This window comes from Taeniopygia guttata, chromosome 17 (assembly GCF_048771995.1).
Source record: "Taeniopygia guttata chromosome 17, bTaeGut7.mat, whole genome shotgun sequence".
Classification (NCBI taxonomy): Eukaryota; Metazoa; Chordata; class Aves; order Passeriformes; family Estrildidae; genus Taeniopygia; species Taeniopygia guttata.
The window spans coordinates 557,243-576,120 of NC_133042.1; the positions used below are offsets into that span (position 1 = coordinate 557,243).

Sequence of the window (18,878 nt, forward strand, 5' to 3'; positions counted from 1 at the left end):
AAGCACAGCCAACAGCCATATTAAACAAAGAAAAAAAACCACCCCAAAATCCAAAGTGTAGCTTCTTTATCGCATTCTGTTTCAGACCAAGACCAAACAGAAGCTCTATTCCTCCAATATGTGTGCCTTCACAGAAATTATCCAGTGCCACATTCACAAATCAGTCTTTTTCCCACCTGCCAATCCCTCAGCCTTCTGCAATCTGCCTCCACACAGACGAGCTGGAACCAGCTCTATTTTCAGCAGGAATGACATAACTGCTGTCCCTATCTCACAACTGTTACTTTGGGATGTATTTCACATACTTGCAGTGCCCTCCTGAAACACTATACTAGAAATCACCTTTACTGAGCTCCAAGGGGAAAATGCAGTCCTAAACCTCAACACTGAGAGAAAAAGAATTCTGAAAGCGTTCCTCGATAAAAGAGCAAATGTATCAGTTGCAGAAAAGATAGTCAGGATGAAATGATGTACCAAGGGCACACAGAAGTATTCGCTGTCCACCTTTTACTAAAGCCTGGCAGGGCTGAGCTTCTTAATAGACACTTATCATACAACCACTACAGCTTAATTATAAGCATCATTATCCTGTGCTGCAGGGAAGATCACCCACGCACTCAGGGGAGTTACCCTCTTGATGCTCGAACTGACAACCTGATGTACCAGGCACTCTCTCCTGTGCCACAGCCGGCAGGCAGCGCTCAGGGACGCTGCTGCACCGCGGGTCCCGAGTCCTGCGCCGAAAGACGAAAGTTTCCCATTCCTCACTCCTCCAATGACCTCCCAGATTTAATTCCAAACCTGGCTTTGAGCGAATACGGATAAAAGCACCAAGCTGCACACAGAAAGCACACGCACTCCCAGCCCCTCTGCGGTCCTGGGCACCCACGGGGCACCGGACAGGGCCGCCCGCCTCCCTCCGGGCTGGCCCGGCCGCCCGGCCCAGCGCTCCGACTCACTGTTATACTGGACTCCCTTGGCGAACCTCCTCTGCAGCGCCTGGTTCATGGACTGCAGCCCCGCAGGGATGTTTTTGTCGCGGACCGCAGCCTGGTCCGAGCCCACCAGCTTCTTCAGGGCCGAGAACATCTTCGTGGTCCCACACCTGCACCCCGGGGAACGGGCCGAGCGCGGGCTCGGGAGCCGGGCGGCCGCGGCGGAGGCACGGGGCGGCTCAGAGCTGCGGCGGGGCCGGCCCGGCCATGCGGGGCGGAGGTGTGCGGGCCCGGCCCGGCAGGAGGAAGCTGCGCCGGGGAAGGGGAGGCACTATCGGGGCATGTCCCGGCGCGGGACGGTGAGGCCGCTGCCGAGGTCCGGCACGGGGCGGTGGGGCCGGGCCGCTCAGCCCAACCGGGGAGCGGGGCCGGGGGCCGGGCGTGGGCAGCGGAGGCGGCGCGGGGCTCCCGCCGCCGCCATCTTGGCTCTTCCGCCTCACCGCGGGGGGCCGGGGCACACGCGGCGCGGGTACGGCGGCCGGCGGGGGACAGAAGGGCCCGGAGCACCATCGCGCCGCGACCCCCGGGAGCTTCCCGCCGTGACTGAGGGTCGAGTGCAGCCCGACACGCCCGAGACCCCCGCAGCGTGACCAACACAGCCCCGGCTGTGCCCCCCCGGGACCGCCACAGCCCCCCAAAACTCTCACAATTCCCTCTTGGCAGCTTCACAGCCCCCCACCCGTGACCGCCATAATGCCTCACGAGGCCGCCGCAGCCTCCCTGGGACTCCCCCCAAAACACCTCTAATCCCTTCCTGGGACCCCTGTGCCCCCTGGGACCGCCATAACCCGTGTCGTCTGCTCCTATGCCAGCCCCGTTTTCCCGCGACCCTCGAAACCCCCTAACTCTGCTGTGACCCTCAGGGTCCTACCCGACACCCCGTGCTGCAAACCCCATATAACCCTCCCGTGATTGCCCACCCCCGTGCCCCCCATCTCGGCCGCACACGGGTCTCCCTGGTCCCACCATAACCCCGAGACAGTTGCAATCGTTCACCCTTAGAGAGAAGCAGACACTGGTCCCCTTCCCAGCAGCCCAACCCCATCTCCTGGGAAATGGGGGCTGGAGCCCATCCAGCGGCACCCCTGAGCCTCTCGGTGCCCCCCCCAGCCGTGTGTGGGCAGAGGGCAGCGGCCTGCGGAAGGGTCAGAGACTCAGTGGGGAGAGCCCAGTAACCCCAAAGAGATGGGGACACCCATCGGAGAGGACCCCACAGCATCCTCTGCCCCTCCTGTGCCCACCACCCTGCTCCCCACCAGCCTGAGGATTGACACTGGGCTCTTTGGTCACATGAGAGACATTTACTGCTGGAGGTATCTCCTGGGCTGCCACAGCTGTCAGCACTGTCCTGCAGGACCCTGGTGCTGGATGCCGGCCCCTCATCTTCTGCCTCCATCAGTTTGCGAGCTGCAGGAACTCCTCGTCCTCTGCAAGTGGAGAGACACAGCAGGTGATGGACAGACCCCTGGAGCCCTCATCACCCTGCAGTCACAGATGATGAATGCTGCTTCCCACTTTATCCCTGCCAGCAGTGATGGATGAGGGCAGCAGTCTAGACCACCTGTGCACACCTGTGCTGTCCCGCACTTTGTGTCCCACCACACGCCATGGTGGCATTAATGTACTTTATATTGCTGGCAGGGATTATAAAGTATGACTTCTGCCCTAGGACAGGCTCCATCTCCCATCCGTGGGGTCAGGCCGAGTCCCCAGCTCCCGCCCTCCTGGGAGCAGGCACGCCCAGGGCTGGATAAGGTGGAAGACACCTCAGTCTGCAGGATGATTTTCTCTGCCACACTCCTGACAACCTGGTCATCATTTCCCCTGAGGGGTAAGTGGTGCTTCTTGTGTCTCCCAAGGAGGTTCAGTACAGAAATCCCTGCACTGGCCGGAGCTGGGGGGCCTGGCAGGTATCACACCCCTGACAGGGACCCTGGCTTGGTCCTTAGTTGGTGTCAGGGTTCCTGCACCACCAAATCTTTCAGCCCATGGCTGTCACCGCCACTGCTCCCCATTGCACCCCAACCTGCCTGGGGACGTTCCCCCTCTCATCAAGACCATGCCTAAGTTCAGTCATGGCCTCAGCATGTCTGCAGCTTGCCCAGCCCCACTGTGCCATACTGTCTGTGGGTTAATGGCCATAATATTCCCTACCCAGGACAGATTCCTCGTAGGCACAGCACAAAACCATCCCACACTCATGACACACCCATGACACACCCATGACAAACCCATCCCAGCCCAAGGACACACCCAGCCTGGGTCCATCCTGACCCAGAATGACCCATTGAAGGCAGAGAACAAAACCAGTCCAGACCCATTCCAGAGCCAGACTGATCCTTAACCCATGACAAACGCATCCTAGGCCCATGATGGGCCCATCCTGGACCCATCCAGAGTCAGGACAGACCAATCCAGAACCAGGACCGCTCTGTCCCCACCCCAGGCAGACCCAGTGCAGGACAGGAGCTGTTGCAGGCTGCCCTGGGGGGAGTGGGAAAGGGGAGTACCTGCCAGCTGAGGAGCCCCGCAGTACTCCTTGCACTCCTTCTCCGAGTAGAACTGGTTCCCGTTGCCCTTGCAGCCCCCATAGCTGAAGGTGATGCACTTGCCCTGGGCTGCGTCAAAGGCCCAGCGTGTCATCATTGCCTGGCAGGGACCTGGGACAATGGGCAGCCTGCAGGCAGCTACAGGGACAGGAGCTGCGTGAGATGGGGGGGTCCAGGGACCCCCACACCTCCCAGATGGATGGCAGACACGTGGCATTTGAGGCAATGCTCAGATCCTTTGTGATGCCTCAGCAAAGGCACCTCCAGTGCCCCAGCCCAGCCGGGATTCTCACCCTCAGTCCGGCATGCCTGCAGGCACTCCTTTTCTGAGTAGAAGTTGTTGCCATTGCCCAGACAGCCTCCGTAGTGGAAAGTTTCACAGGCCATGGAGGAGGAGTTGTAGAAGAAGCGGGAGAGCATCCCGCTGCAGGGCCCGGGGTCCTGGCTCAGCCGGCATGAGTCTGTGGACCAGCACCCCATGGGTCACAGGGGAATGGGAGTGCAGGCCAGGGGGATCCTGATGCAGGCCCCTCCCCTGTGACCTACCTTCCTTATTGCCAATGTAAGTGGGCAGGGGTCCTGCAGCTGAGCCCTCCTCCAGGGGTAGGACTGCTCTCCGTGCCCTCTGCACAGTAAGGAAGCACAGAGCTGCCATCAGTCCCTACCTGTGGGACCTGCTGCCTACCCCATTGTCCTGAGGGTGGGCTATGTCAGGGGCACCTCAGGCTCCAACCCTCCTCTGTGCTCCCAGCAAGTCTCCAGTCACTGGTCTTGGGTCTGCAGGCTGTGATCCCTCCTCACCTCATGATCTTTCCAGCCCTGTGCTCTTCCGGGGTGGGGTGCACAAACCCAGATTGTTGTGGATTAAGACACCCAAAGTGCCCAAGTCATGCCTCGTGCTGGGGATGTGCCTCAATGATGCGTTACCCGCTCTTGAGTCAACTCTTGTTGACTCAGACATAGAGCTCAGACGTACTCAGTCAACCCAGACATAGGGCTGTTTCTCCTATGAAAGTCTCATTCCCCCTGGAAGATCTTTCAACACTCAACCGTGAGAGACTGGGAGGTGCTGAGTGATGGAAGTTGAAGAACCAGTGGGTGTTAAGCTCCCCCATCCCTGGAGAAGGGGCCTACAGCCTGGCTGGGACACACACAGACAGGCAAGGAGCAAGGAAACATCAGCAACCTTCATACTGTGAAAAAAAATCAGAGTAGGAAAAGTCTTCCACCTGGAAATAAGCTCTTGTGCCCACCTGGCCACCAGGACCCCCGCCCTGCAGCCTGTGCCTGCCCTGCCCCCATCCCTGCAGGCAAAGCCCATCAGCAGAGGAGGAAGAGCAACTCCCGAGATGGTCAGTGAAGCCACTGCCCAAACAACATGTCCTGCCCATGGATCCTTCTCCCTGGACACCCGATCTACAGCAAGTTTGGCTTGGAAGGGATGTTTCTGGCCTTGATCCACTTCAGAGGGTCCCAGCTGGCCCACTCACCTGGGGAGCATTTTCAGTCTCTTGAGGAACACATTCACCTGGCCCAGAAGCAGGAGAGCAGATGAGCAGTGTGAGAGGAGAGGTGTCCTGACAAACTTCAGTGAGTCCAGCATTGTGCACATGCAGGACCCTGGGCAAGGGGACATCCTCCCAGTTCCACCCAATGTTATTCCCCTTTTTCTGCTTTCCACCCCACACTCAGAAATACCATCCTAAAATTCCCATTTCCCTGAAATCCCCACACTCCCGCTGGGTTCCCCCAAAATCGTACACACACACCCACACCCCCACACATGCTCCATCCCACTAGCCCCTTCTGAACCCCAGACTAAGCAAGGAGCCTCCCAGGTGCTGGCAGAACCCAGCTTGGAGACCAGATACAAGTGTCCCATGCCCTAATCCCAGCACAGTGGTGTGTTTGCGCTGACCTGACAGCCCAGCACGGACCCCTCTGGAAGATTATTTCTCTGGTAGAATCCTGATACGTGGCCTTATTTCCTTTTCATCCCATGCTACCAATGCATTTGTCTCTCCTTCCTCCCTCCTGACCACCCCCCCCTCTCCCCAGCTTGGCAGACCCAGAAGGAGCAGCTGGAGTGCTCTGGCAGCATGAGAGGCATATGCCCCATGGGAGGTTACCTCTGTTGGCCAGGATGAAGATGGAGTCTTCAGGGATGCCCATCTCCAGAGCCAACTGATGGAAAGACTCTATGAGGTCCTCCCGTAGCTCCGGACTCCTGCCTGGGAAAGAGAATGGGCTGTGAGCAGGGTCGGTGTGGGAGTGCAGCCCCCAAGCACCCACCGAGCTCAGGGGGCTGCAGCCAGGTGCAACACCCGACTCCTGGTCCTTCCCAGCATAGAATCAGGGAAGCAAAGACTGAGCCAAACCGTTGACCCAGCACTGCTATGTCCACCCTAAAACATGTCCCTGAGCTCCACATCTACACGTTTTTTGAACCCTTCCAGGCACAGTGATGTCACTGCTTCCCTGGGCAGCCTGCTGTTCTTGACCAAGGGCTTGGACAAAGTGGGTTTTACGTTTCTTAACCATGGAAGACTGCATCTCCTGCTGCTTCAGAGCTAGGTTTCCTCTAAGCAGATATCACCACCTTAATCCCAAACACGATGCTGGTTTGGATGTTCACATCAGTGCCTGATGTGGCTCTCATGGAGCCATGAGACTCCACCTCTGCCATGCCAAAGATGAGGTGGTCTAAGCCACCATTTCCAAAGCCCATGGTCAAGTCCCTTAAGGCCAAGGGAGCTGAGAGAACCTTAGGTGGTGTTTTTGAGCTGTGCTGATCCACCCTAGAGCCTGCTTGCCCTCAAGTGCCATGGCCAGACATACCATACAGCTTCAGGGTGGTGCTTGTACCAAAACTGCTTTTCTTCTTCATCAGAACGATGGCATATTCATCATAGTTGGTACGGAGTACATAGGACTGGATAGACACATCCCATTCTGGGTGAGACAGAGACACAGGGATGTCATTCCAGCCCCTCACGGTGTGATGGAGCAGTGTAGGACAGCCCCAAATCTGGGGGCTGAAACCAGGCATCTAGTTAAAAAAAAAAGATGGTTTTTAGGAAGCAGACTCAGATACAACTATGAGTCCCTTTGGGCTCACCAGTCTCTTAGCTGAGGGGATTGGAAACCAAGAGCTGCAAACAACTGAAATACCACTAATGCTTCTGAAGTGTGGCTGATTCCTGCCCCAGCCTGGGACTCTGTGGACAGGAGTGACCTGCTGCAACGTCTCATCATCCTGTGGCTGTGTAGGGACAGTGCTCAAACAGCCCTTTCCCTGCAGCTTTACTCTATGCTTTGGCTGGAAATGTCCACATCAGAGGCCACTCCACATTGTGGAGTGGCTTTTGAACCCTGCTCTTTTGAATCCCTTCCACCTCTGCCAGCTGTCCCCACAGCTGGTCCCCATCACCCAGTCATGCCACACCCCAACTCACTGGGGTTGTAGTAGGTGTATTTTCCAGGGGTGCTGGTTTTCTGGTACTCCCCTGACACTAGTGTGCAGTCACCTTGCCTGGAGAGAGGAAGAAAACAATCAGCTACTTGGAAGGATTATTTTCCGTGGTTAAGGCATGAAAATCATGTCTGGGGCACCAAGGACATGGCGCAGGACTCCTGAAATTGTTCTGCCCAAGGTATTGGGTATTTGAACCCAATCCATCCCCTCCTCAGGGTTTGGATGCCAGGCAGAGCAAGTAACCCCCATGTCTGTCTGTCCCAACCCCTGGGAGAGGGAGCACCCCTGGGTGGGGTGGCTTTGGAGGAGGCTCAAGCACCTCCAGCACTGCTCCCAGCACCTCCCATACCGCAGCCTGGTGCTGGTAGTGCTGATCTGGTCAGCACTGGGGCCAGGGCCCAGCACCAGCGTGCCCATGCTGAACTTCTCTTTGTAGTTCTTCATCCATTTGCAAGTCGTGCCAATGGCGATGTCGAACCACTTCCCGTGCATCTGCAGAGAGAAGAGAGACACGTCTGCAGCGTGAGCACTCCTCACCAAGGTGGGACATCACCTGGTTTGTGCAGAGTCAAAATATTCCTGATGCAGGGAGAAAGTGGGAGCTGATGCAGGGTGCAGAGGCCAGAGCTGCTGCAGGATTTGGGAAGTGGATCAGCACTGAGCAGAATTTTCCTTGGTTCCCTGACTAGGAGCCAGGGCTGGAGACATCAGGCTGGCATCCCCGCATGTATACCAGTGAGACCCAGATCTGGGCACACGTGCAGAGTTCTATGAAGTCTGGCAGGGGACAAGGTGTGTTGTGGGAGATCTCCCAGGCAACTTTCATCCCTGCATGCTGAACCACAGACTTTCCACAGGATTCATCTGCCCTGGGGCTCGGACTGCAGCCACCCTGCTTGGGGTTTGCCAGGATGAGGCCACCCCAAAGCCTGGCACCTCCTGAGTGGCACCCAAGGAGTGCCACACTGCCAATGGCTGTCCCACACAGCCTGGCATGGGCATAGGCATTATTGCCCTTCTTTCTGGAGGAAAATGAAAGAAAGCTTACCCCATCCCTTTTGACCCCAAAATGAAGGGACCATAAGCTGTCATTACCCGCTCAGCCTCAAAATTCTCCTGCACTTGGATATCTTCATCCTGGTCTCCGATGGGGGTTCCATGAGCCACAGTGAAGAGGAGGAGGGAAAGGAGACCCCAAATAATCATGGCTGGTGGCTTTGGAGTGCAGCTGAGCCTCAGCACTTCAGTGGGATCCCGGACTGTGCACTGCCCCCACGGTGTGACCTTCAGACCAGGGCCGGCGGGGCCAGCCACCCTGCGGGCGGGCTGCCGGGGGAGGAGGGGGGGCACGGCCCGGGGAGCGCCACTGCCCTTGGCGCTGCTGGGGATTTACCCGAGCAGCCACACCAGGCTGAGCTCCTCACCCTCGCCTGTTCCTACACCATGGGGCCAGGAGCTGTCTTTCTCCTTTATTCTATGTTGAGATTCATATTCCTGCTCTGTCATCCCACAAAGAGCCCCCAGACCTGATGGACCAGTCTGACCCTGTGGTGAGGAGAGCACTGAGGGATGCCCAGGCTATCTAATCAGTGTCCAGAGCGAACAGAACCTGATTTTCCTGCTCCCCTTTTGGACCCCTTCCAGGCAGTCCCAAGCTGATGGCCAACATCCAGGATCCGGCTGGGTGTGACCCATTCCGTAGTCGAGGGTCTCTGGGCCGGGAGGAGCGGGAAATGCTGGGCCATCCTTAACCCTTCCCAGCAGTGTTTGTCTTCGTGGGATGATTAACAGAAACCAAACAGCCCGAGGGAAACTGCAAACAGAGCAAAGGGCGGGAGCCCCTCTCCAGGTGGCCACGGCCCAATATTTGTGGAGAATGGCCAGAGCTGGCGGCACACTGGCAGAAGTCAGCCGGACTTTTACCCTCCACTCCCCCGTGGCCACTGATGGACTCTTGGATAAGGACCAGCAGGTGCTGCTGCCCGGGCATGGGGGTGCTGGTGGTCCTAGCAGAGGTAGCCGGACATCTCCGCAAACAGATCTTCCTGCCACATTCTGGTGTGTCTGGAGCACGGAGCAGACGAGGGGCAGACGTGGACCTGCAGCACAGACGCCTTCAGTAGCCCCTCTCCTCCTCTCCCCTCCTATTCTCTATTGAGGGGGTCGCCGGTGCAGCAGAACCCTGGGCTCCAACCCCCAAGCCGGGGATCCCTCCCCAGAGCCCCCAGGCGGGATCCCCGCTGCCCCGGTCCCTCCATCACTAGGTGGCAGCCGGCGGTAAGGAATGACAGCCCCACTCTGGCCGCAGTCCCGGGCGGGTGGAGGGGTTCCCCTGAGCCCCCTTCCTGCGGTCCGGGCAGCGATGGGCACCGGGGAAGGCTGTACTTGGAGGAGGCTTGTAAAAGACAGGGAGAGTGACTTCTTCACGGGCAGAGAGTGACAGGACAAGGGGCAGCTATTTTAAACTAAAAGAGGAGAGATTTAGATTAGATATTAGGAAGAAATAGTTCCCTGTGAGGGAAGTGAGGCCCTGGCACAGGGTGCCCAGAAGGGCTGTGACTGCCTCATTCCTAGAAGTGTCCAAGGTCAGGCTGGATAGGGCTTGGAGCACCCTGGGACAGTGGAAGGTGTCCCTGCTTCCAACCCAAACCAGTCTGGAATGCTATGACTTGAAAGAGGACAGCGTTATCAGGGAAACCTCAGAAGACACTGCCTTGTGTCCCATGGGTCACAGAGTGCTTGGGAGCACATCTCTGATGTTCCTCACACAGGAAAGTTGAGTGTTCAGCAAAGGGCAGAGCAAAGGGAGACAAGGTTGGACTGGAGAGGGAAGTGCAACCAAAATCTGAAGGCTGCAAATCACCAAGACCCAAATCACCCCCAGCTCAAAGGAGGCCTGGGGGAGGGTGCACAGAGATGTCTCTGATGGAGGCAGGATGGGACTGGCTCCATCTTTGGCCCAGGGACTCATGTTCTCTCCCAGTGTGTCTCTTGGCACTCACCACCCATCAGAGCTAGAGGGCAGCTGCCAAGCTGCTGGTGTGGCACTGCTGGGCTGCTGATGGTGGCAACAGCCTGTGATGGCCTTTTTGTCAAGACTGGTGCTCAGCCACATCCAGGCACATGTCACGGCAAGAAGGATGGATGGCGGAGTGAGAGGGCAACTGGGGTAGCTGGTTCCCCAGAGCTGTTCTCTGGGACATCCCCTGGGTATGGCCGTGCAGGTGCAGAGGTAGAACCTTCATCTGACTGGGGTGGCACTTGGAACAGCATATTAACGTGGAGATGGCACAGCCCTATGTCCATCTGGGAGCTGTGTCAGCACCCTCGGATTGGATGTCGGTGTGTCGCTGGGTGTCCCACGTGTGCTCTGAGCTGCCTGGTCCCTGTGTCGCCAGCCAGAAGCATCAACCAGGCTTCTCCATGCGCGGAGATGTGGGGACACATCTCCCCACACATGTCTGTTTGCACAGCTCTCCCCTGACTGGCCCCTCCACGCCAAGACCCCGGGAACCCTTCCACGCGTGCCCGGGGGACGACACGGCGCTGTCCCCGTCACTCGCCCCGTGCCCGAGCGGGCTGTGCTGCCCGGCCATGCAGATGCTCCTCCGCCGGACCGGCTCGCAGCCTGCACCTCGCGTGCGGCTGCTTTTTGTGTCCTTCTCGCTGCGGCTCGGGCTCTACCCCGTCCCTCCCGCCCCTCCGACGCCCGCGGCCCCCGGCGCAGCCCCCACCGGAGCCAACCACACACACAAGTGAACTTTTCTGCGTTTTCCAGCAATTAAAAAGAATAAAGCAACAGTTGTCTCCAGGCAGGGCATGGATCCTGGTGACCCTGATTTTCTGTGTGGCTGGGCAGGGTGAATGGGGCTATTGAGACCCCGATGACTGGCATCTCCACTCCAGGATTGTCTCCCCTTCCAAGTCCCCCTCCCCGCGTTCTCCTCCTCCCTACCCTCCTCCTCGCTTTTAATTTCCTTCCTGCAGAGAGCTGCTCATCCCCTTCCCATTGGCCAAAGGCCTGAAAGGGAATGGAGGAGACAAGGGAAGGATTAAAGACACTCTGCTTAGGAGCAGGCAGCCTGAATACAAGATGCACCGGCTGGGAAAGAATGGAGGCTTAGTGGGGCACCAGATCAGACCCGCCTCCGCCGCATTCAACCCTGCCTGAATTCCTGCATTGCTAAGAAGGGACCTTCTCCCTGGCGAACCCCTCGGAGGGACGCCCCGATCCCTGTCCCACCTGCTGCCCCAGGCAGACCTGCCCAGGATGGTCCCACCACACCCCTCGAGGTGCAGCCGTGATGGAAGACAGCAATGCTTGCACTTCTCCTGTGTCAGCCCGTCTAGCTCGGGACACAATGTCCCCAGCCAGTCTCACAAGGATGAGGAGGCAGCTGGGGCAGCCCTTGGAGCAATCTGGGAGCAATGGGGGGCAATTCATGTCTCTGGGACATTCCCTGCCCTTGCCCCAGCAGAGCTGGAGAAGGGCTGGGTCAATTCCAGCCGCAAATTTGGCAGCAGAGATGGTGGTGCCCCAGTGCTCGTTAACTGTGTTGTTTCTTAGAAGATTCCCTAAAACCCCACAGTATTCCCTGCCCTTTTCAGCCTGTCCCAGGGCCATACAGGTTGGGGTGCAGATGGGGATGCCCTAAGGGCATGTTTGGGGCAAGCTGGTCCTCAGGAAGGGCTGGAGCAGAGTGAGATGATGGGTGGGCTCAGGGTCACGCTGGAAATGAGGGGCCCCCGTGGACAATGGTGGACCATAGCAACCTGTCACTGACCCATGGAGAGACACATGAGGAGTCACCCAGGTACAGGACTGTGGTGTTGGCAGCATTTGGAGCTTTCCATGTCTCTCCATGCCAGGGCAATCCTTCATGGCCTGCCTCAGGTGAGGCACAGGTAGAAGTGAGTCCCCTGGTCAAAGCAGTGTGGAACGGGTGCCCACTGTTTCTACCCAAGGACACTCCACGGAGACTGGAGAAGCACAGCCCCTACCTGCTTCTGATGACCTGGGTCAATCTGTAGTTTGCATGCAAGTTCCCCATGGGAGAGACCTTCTCCATGAGCTGGGAATTTGAGGCTGACTCCTGGCTAGAGCTGGTTTCCTTCATGGGATAGGGGGAGGTTGTTCTCAGAAACCTCTTGGGGTCCCTGCTGACATTGACTCCAGAGAGCTGATTTCTGGGGGAACACATCCCTTGTGGAGCCCAGAAAGGTCCCAGGGTGAGCAAGATTCTCCCTGGCCTGAGGAACTGGGTGGTCAGCAGTTGGAAGCAGGAATGGGGTGGGTCAGCCAAGTTCTATACCCCTGAAACCTCACCTGTGAAGGCATCTCAGGGATCCCACACAGAGGAGCAACTTGTGGAGCTGGTGATCCCATGCAGGGATACACTCCGGACACTGCTCACACAGCTTTGGGGTCCTGCACTGTAGGGGCAGGCGTCTGAGCTCCGGTGTCCCATGTCCCATGCAGTAGTTAACCTAATCTCCAGTTTCCTGAGGTTTGTCCCACCTGTCCCCATTTTCTGATCTAGATCTCTTGGTGGTCTGGTCCCTCATGCACTCCAAATCTGTGCAGCACCTGCATGGCCAGCATGGAGCCCTGGTAACCGAGTAAACATGAATGTAGAAGCCCAGGGTGGATTATGGCTGAGCCCATGGAGGTGGCTTGTCTGGGCAGCCTTGATCATCTTCCAGACTCCTTATTGTACTGGTGCAGAGCAGGATTCAGGCACCAAAAGACAGAAATGTGTGCCAGCTGAGATGCTTCAGGGTGCCCAGAAGATGGCTCTAGAACCTGAGGCAGAGGCCAGGAAGGACATGTCAGGACTCCACAAGCACTAAAAAGAGCTTAGGGAAGCTCTTTGTGCTGCCATCCTTTCTCTTCTTTCACTGTGGAACCCAGATGCCACCTCAGATGGGCCCCCGTGGTCAGAGATGAATCCCACCCCACTGATCAAGCTGTGCTTGAGGGTCCCAGGTACTGCTGCCTCCTGAGCACCGCAGGTGGCCATCATGGTCTCCATGGTCCAGCTGACATAATTGATTCCTAATGCTAATTTAATGTGTTAACATGTTAAATCCATTAATTCAAAAGGTTTTTCAATATCTGGTACTAAAAGCCTCATCTCCTGAAGTTCTGTGATTCCAGCAGAAAGTCCCTGAGAAGAGCATGAAATCCTTCCTGGAGGTGAGTGTCCATTTCCATCCCAGAAGGCAGAAGAAGAAGGTGCCCACCTACTTCTCCTCCAGAGAAAAGACCCATCCTTTCAGGCATCCCACCATCAACTTCAGCAGTTGATAGGGAGCTCACTGCACATCCACCTCTATCCCGGCCTCCTCCTGCTCAGAGAATGAGATCTGTGGTCTTTGCACCAGAAAGCTGCTCTGACTTTAGGGCAAAATAGGCACACTGGGTATGAAATAATCAGTTTTGGTATAAGGGATCTCTGTTGTCAGCCCAAAGAATCTGCTGTGCTGGGAAGCCATTGGCTGTGGTGAGACAGTGGTAGCTGGTCATTGCTGTCATGGTGGGCACCATCAGAGCACCTTTGGCTGTGCCTGGCCTGGCAGGAGCACTCTCCCTCCTCACCTGTCACCGGGATCAAGGAAGCTGCCTTTGCCTGGGGGAGGTCTTTGCCACCCTCTGATCTGGGTGTCCCCATTTGCCCTGTCATTGCTGTATGACACCCCAGCATTGTCAGTGGGCAGGAGATGTGGGGCCCTCAGGGTTCTACAGCACAGCCTGTAGGAACCAGGGGCTCCATCCCTCTGGAGAAGCCCAAGAGTACCATGTGGGGAAGAGCCCTGAATCCCAGTGGAAAGGCAACTGGTCTCCCTGTGTGGTGCCAGAGGCTTTTGTCCTCCCTCTGCCAAGCCCAGGGGCTGGAGCTGGGTGATTCCCAGCCCAGAGGGGATGGAGAGCCCTTCCCTCTGCCCAGCTGGGTGGAGAGGGACCATTCTCTTTAATGCAATGCTATGAATACTCGGGGTCTTTCTGCTCACTGTTTAATGGATTTGAATGTGAAAAGGTGGTGGAATTGGGAAGAGGGGAAGAGAGGGGGGAGGCCAGGCCTCTTTGTTCAGGGATGCTGCTCCAGCCTTGGATTTATTTAGCATTTGGAGGGCTCTGGGGTCTTTCTCTCCTCCCCTACCCTGCAAAGGCTCGCTCCCTTTTCTGCCTCATGCTTATTAGCATAGCAGCTGCTCAGGAGAGGGGCTAGGCAAGAGAAAAGGATCGAGGCGTCCGGGAAATGAATAGGAGGGGAGAAAAATAGCTTAAAAGGACAGACGCTTTGAATGAGGGGGAGCAGTGAGTGGAAAATAGGACAGGGGCAGCTCAGAGTTGTCACCATAGCTGTGCATGTGAGCAAGGAGAAATGTGGGGACCCACTGGGGGTAGGCTCCATGTCTGGGCACTGTGCGGGGGTCGAGGCCTGATCCTGGCACTGTAGCGTGAGGCCAGGGCTGCCCTGTGCCCCCCAGCTCCTGGGCACAGGTGGGTGGTGGGTGCTGAGCCAGCACCTTCCTGTACCTCCAGCCCAGCTCCCTCGGGCCACCAGGTGCCCCAGGGCCCGGAGGCTGGGTTGGGGTCCCCCATCTATGACCTCCAAACTGAAGCATCCTGCGAGAGACCCAGCAAGTGTCACAGCACCTGCCAGTTCCCCAAGGGTTGTAGGCTGCTGAAAATCCAGCAATCATCTCCAAAGTGCAGACTGGGCATGGGATGGGGCATTCAGTGAAACCTTCACAGCACATTGCAAATGGTGCCTCCAGCTCCTCCACCCACTCCAGGAAAAGCCCTCAAGCCATTTTGTGATTGAGTGGTTTAGGCATAATTAAAGGAAATCAGGAGTCCAGGGAGCTGCCACCCAGCTCCTGCCCCATCTGGAGGGGTGACCACGCTGTGACATCAGAGTATAGTCCAGGGCAGGAAACCCTGAGGGCTGCACACATTCAGAGCCTCTTTGTGCAACTGCATTCATGTGTGAGAACATTGCTGGGGACTGTACGTGGGTGAGAAGGGATTTTTCACCTGGAGAAAACAAGAACAGAGATGGCAGTCTTGGGGTGAGAGAAGGTTGCAGAATCACTGCTTGCAAGCAGAGGCTGTCCTTGGTTGCAGGATTCATTTGAAGGCAGGATCTGTTTATTATGCTGTCACGTTTCAGAGCACAAACCATCAGTCCCTGGGTGCTGCTCAGGCTCTCTGTGAAGGCACAGCCTCAGCTGCCCCACAAATACCTCACAGCAGAGCCACCAAGTGCTGGCCAGCCAATGTCCCCTCTGTCCGTGTCCCCTCCAGCCAGTGCTGTGCAGGGCTCTGCTCACTGCCCCACTCTGCCACTGCTCCGTGCTCATGGTCATGTCCTCCATGCCCCACTGAGGAGGAGTCAGCAGAGCCATAGCCATCCTACTGGGATAAACGTGCAGCTGCTTGGGGAATTTTCCCCTTCTGGAGAGTCTCTTTGTAAAAAGAGCCAGGAGGACACCACCAGCACAGCTGGGCTGAGATCTGCCATCACCTGACCATGCTGCTGGAGATGCTGCTCTCCTTGGCTTGCCCTCAGGGTCTGCTTCCAGCCACAGAACACTCTTGGAATCAGGCTGAATAAGGAGTTCCCAGTTAAAATGGGAACTCATTCCCAACCCCATCATCCCTCCAGCTGTCCAGCTTTGCCTCTCTCCATTCTTCTCCCTGTCCCTTACCCACTCATCCCACCAGGCCTCTATTACCCATCCCTCCCAGCCAGCCCCTCTCTCTGCATTCTTCCACCCCTCCGTGTCCCCAGTGGTCCCCCCAGGCCCTCTGCCATCCCTCAATCCCTCCAGTGAAGCACCTTCCACTCTTCCAGGTCCTAACCCCATCCATGTCTTCCCCCAAACCAGCCAAACCATGTTGTTGTCCTGGTTGACCATTTCTCCCCAGGAAGAGAAACCTGTTAAAAAGCCAAAAATTCCACTGAACCCACAGGTCTGTGTCCCACCCAGGGCGAGACCCAGAGGTCACTTCTCCCTGGGCACCCAAAGATGGGCGCTCATGATGGCAGAAGAACATGGCAGCTGCAGAGGTTTTGGGAAGAGGTTTCTCCTTTCCTGCACAATGGAGCAGTGTCATTGCTGGTGGCAACACGTGTGCCCCGGGGAGTGCTTGCTGCGCCAAGGAGAAACTGGAGCTGCCTACACTGTGCTGGGAACATTCTGGGGAGGACATCGTCCTCCAAGCATGGGGGTCTGTAGAGTGACAGTGATTTCAGAGCACGGGGGTGGGGGGTGGCACTGAAAATCCCATGCTCACCTCATGGCAGTGCGTGAAGCTCATGTACACCCCAAGAAGAGAAAAAAATTACTCCATGCTGCAGGAACAGGGTGACCTGGGATGGAAAAGGGGGACAGGACCTCTGCACCCAGTCCCAGCACCAAATACTGCAGCAGCTTTGGGTCAGCAGCAAAAACATGCTGAAAACATCAGCTGTCCTGTCCTGCACAATGCACTGAGGACCCTGGTGCTGCTGACCATCCATCCATCCATCCATCCATCCATCCATCCATCCATCCATCCATCCATCCATCCATCCATCCATCCATCGGGATGGACCCCAGAATGCCTTGATAAGGGGCAAGAAATCCTGAAGTTTGGAAATGAGGCCAGCCTGGCTGGGCAGCCTGAGCCACTGGCTCCTCACTGACACCGAACAGAAGTTGATTGTGATTTTTTTTTTGTTAAAAAAGGTAACTCCTCTTTGGACTGTCGGGCATTATCATAGTCATACAAACGCCCAACAAAGCATCTATTTAAAATGTCCTGAATTTTGATTACAGCCTGTCCCCTCTTGCTTGCCTGCTCTCTGTCTTTCTTTCTCATTCATTACTTACTGTGTTAAGCTCCCTGAAATTCAAATAAAATCCCACCTCCTCCCCCACATCCATATGTGACAGCCGATTCAGTGTGATGGCCGGGCTTGACGGATGAAGGGCAATAGAAGAGAAGACAAAGCTGTCAAACCTCGCCAGGCTGTGTTGACTTCCCATCACCCCTCAGCCGGAGGGGAGTCTGATCCATCTGGTTTGGAGTCAGCAGCACAAACAAAAGCAAAAGACAATGGCAGGAAGCACTTGAAAGTTCAAATTCTTGCTTTGGTTTCTCTTGGAACAACAGCACCTACGTAATGTGGCCGACGGACAATGACACACAGCCAGGGACAGGCAAAAACGCCAGAAGAATGTGCTTACACCACCAAACCATCCAATATTTTTGTGTTACTGGAACAAAAATAGAAAAGGGAAAGAACAAGAGGGTAAAAAAATAAAGTCTTTGAAGCTCCTAGATTTCTTGGACAGGGTTTCTGTCCAAGAAAGCTGCAAAGTAGGGTGGCCATGGGCCCTGGGAGGAGCCTGGCACCAGGGCAGCTGCTGCCCAGGGTGCTTAGCCCTGGGGTTGGGGTTCAGCTGTATCCTCAGCACATTTCAATTGGTGGGGCCACCACACGTGGGGAACACAGAGGGGCTTTGCTGGGCTTGGCTCCAGGGGGGTGCCCAAATAAGGGATACTGGAGACCCCAGCCCATCCCATCCATGCTGGGGAGAGGAATCACACACAGGAATTCTGTGTTTCCCCAGAAAAATCTGAGGTGGTGGCTGGCCCAGCCCAGCTCTCTGGAGCCCTGGGACAAGGTGACGGGTGAGAAGCTGCAGGGCTGAGCTGAGCCAGGTGAGCCCAGCTCTGTGAAATCCCACCACAGGCGCCAGGACGAGGCTTTGCAACATTCCAAGTGCAAAGGGACGAGGCTGGGATTATTTCCACCCGCAGGTGTAACACCGTGTGCCCGGGGGAGCACAGCCACTGCGAGGTTTGGCAGCAGAGGCTGGTGGGCAATGTCACACCGTGCCATGGCTGGAGAGGGCAGTGGTGCTTGCCCCACACCCCCAACAGATGTGGAGTCAGCTGCCACAGGACTCTGGGTGAAGGAACTCCAGGACCACCAGCGGTTGTGACTGATAGTTTTGGCATCATCTTCTTTCTTCTGCTCAAATCCATCCGGGTCACTTGGTGTCTGTATTGTCCACACTGGGCTGCTGCCCAGGTGGTTGCATGTCCCCAGGGCACCTGGGGACACCAGCTGTGTCTGTGCCAGGCACTGGCCCATGCTGGCAGCAGCTGGCACGGGGCTTGACACATCGGAGTGGAGTTTGGCCAACCTGGAAAGATCACACTGAGCCTTTTCTCCAGGTTTCCCCCTGCTCTGTTTGCAGGACACCACTTCTTGTATCCCTGGGAACCCACACCCAGAGCCAAAATGAGCACAGCACAAATTTCCCTGGGATTTAGGCATTTGCAGAGCTGGCAGAATTATTGACAGAGAAAAAGCCTAATCCGACTGCCCAGCAGTGCCAGCGAGGGAAGCTTGTCTGCACTGTGCCTTCAAAGCCCGGCCTCGAGCAGGGCCCAGCAGTGCAGTCCTTCCCCTTCCCTGAGCAGCCGGGTCCTGCTGGGAAAGCCCCAGAGAGGGGCACAGCCCTGCCGGGCACTGCTCCGCCCTGAGCCGTGACAGAGGACAGAGATGCTTTTGGGGATGGAGAGGCCACGCTGACCCTCACACTCTGCCCCTTCCTTGGGGCAGCTGGAGACATCACTGACCCCATCCCCACAGCCTGAGGCGCCTCAAACCACTGCTGGGGCCCAGGCTGGAATCAAAAAGCTGGGAATGTTCACAGGGAGCTGTGGGCTATTCAGCCAAACAAGCTGGGGCTGCAGCCCCAAAAATGCACCCCAAATCCCCCAGCCCAGGACTGGCTGTGAGCTCTCCCCTCAGTCCCTGGGAACAAGCAGCTTCTTTAGGAACATCTCAAACA

The 18,878-nt window shown here is 56.8% G+C and overlaps 2 protein-coding genes across 3 annotated transcripts in view; both read right to left on the minus strand.

Moving 5' to 3' along the window:
* Positions 1 to 1,470, minus strand: part of RABL6 (RAB, member RAS oncogene family like 6) — a 53,077-nt gene extending 51,607 nt beyond the window's left edge. The window contains exon 1 of one of the 2 annotated variants that reach the window (XM_072936814.1): positions 960 to 1,470. In XM_072936814.1, the coding sequence (XP_072792915.1) occupies positions 960 to 1,089 (130 nt within the window). In that variant the 5' untranslated portion in view covers positions 1,090 to 1,470. The remainder of the gene's footprint in view (positions 1 to 959) is intronic. The other variant, XM_030286942.4, reaches the window with a different exon arrangement.
* Positions 1,471 to 2,276: 806 nt separating this feature from the next.
* On the minus strand, positions 2,277 to 8,299 carry AMBP (alpha-1-microglobulin/bikunin precursor). Its single transcript, XM_004176954.5, has 10 exons — positions 8,115 to 8,299; positions 7,369 to 7,511; positions 7,000 to 7,076; positions 6,383 to 6,496; positions 5,674 to 5,775; positions 5,035 to 5,072; positions 4,091 to 4,169; positions 3,838 to 4,005; positions 3,506 to 3,682; positions 2,277 to 2,422 (listed from the first exon to the last, which is right to left on the minus strand). Exons 1-10 carry the CDS (start codon positions 8,223 to 8,225, stop codon positions 2,391 to 2,393), a joined length of 1,041 nt encoding a protein of 346 aa, XP_004177002.1. The 5' UTR covers positions 8,226 to 8,299; the 3' UTR covers positions 2,277 to 2,390.
* Between the last annotated feature and the right edge of the window lie 10,579 nt (positions 8,300 to 18,878).

Excerpts from the sequence above, each read along its gene's own strand:
- AMBP (XM_004176954.5), bottom strand. The coding sequence starts at position 8,225 with ATGATTATTTGGGGTCTCCTTTCCCTCCTCCTCTTCACTGTGGCTCAT. Across the intron at positions 7,512-8,114 it reads AGAATTTTGAGGCTGAGCGG|ATGCACGGGAAGTGGTTCGA; the intron begins GTAATGACAGCT and ends TTCTCTCTGCAG. Across the intron at positions 4,170-5,034 it reads AGACTGAAAATGCTCCCCAG|AGGGCACGGAGAGCAGTCCT; the intron begins GTGAGTGGGCCA and ends CTTACTGTGCAG.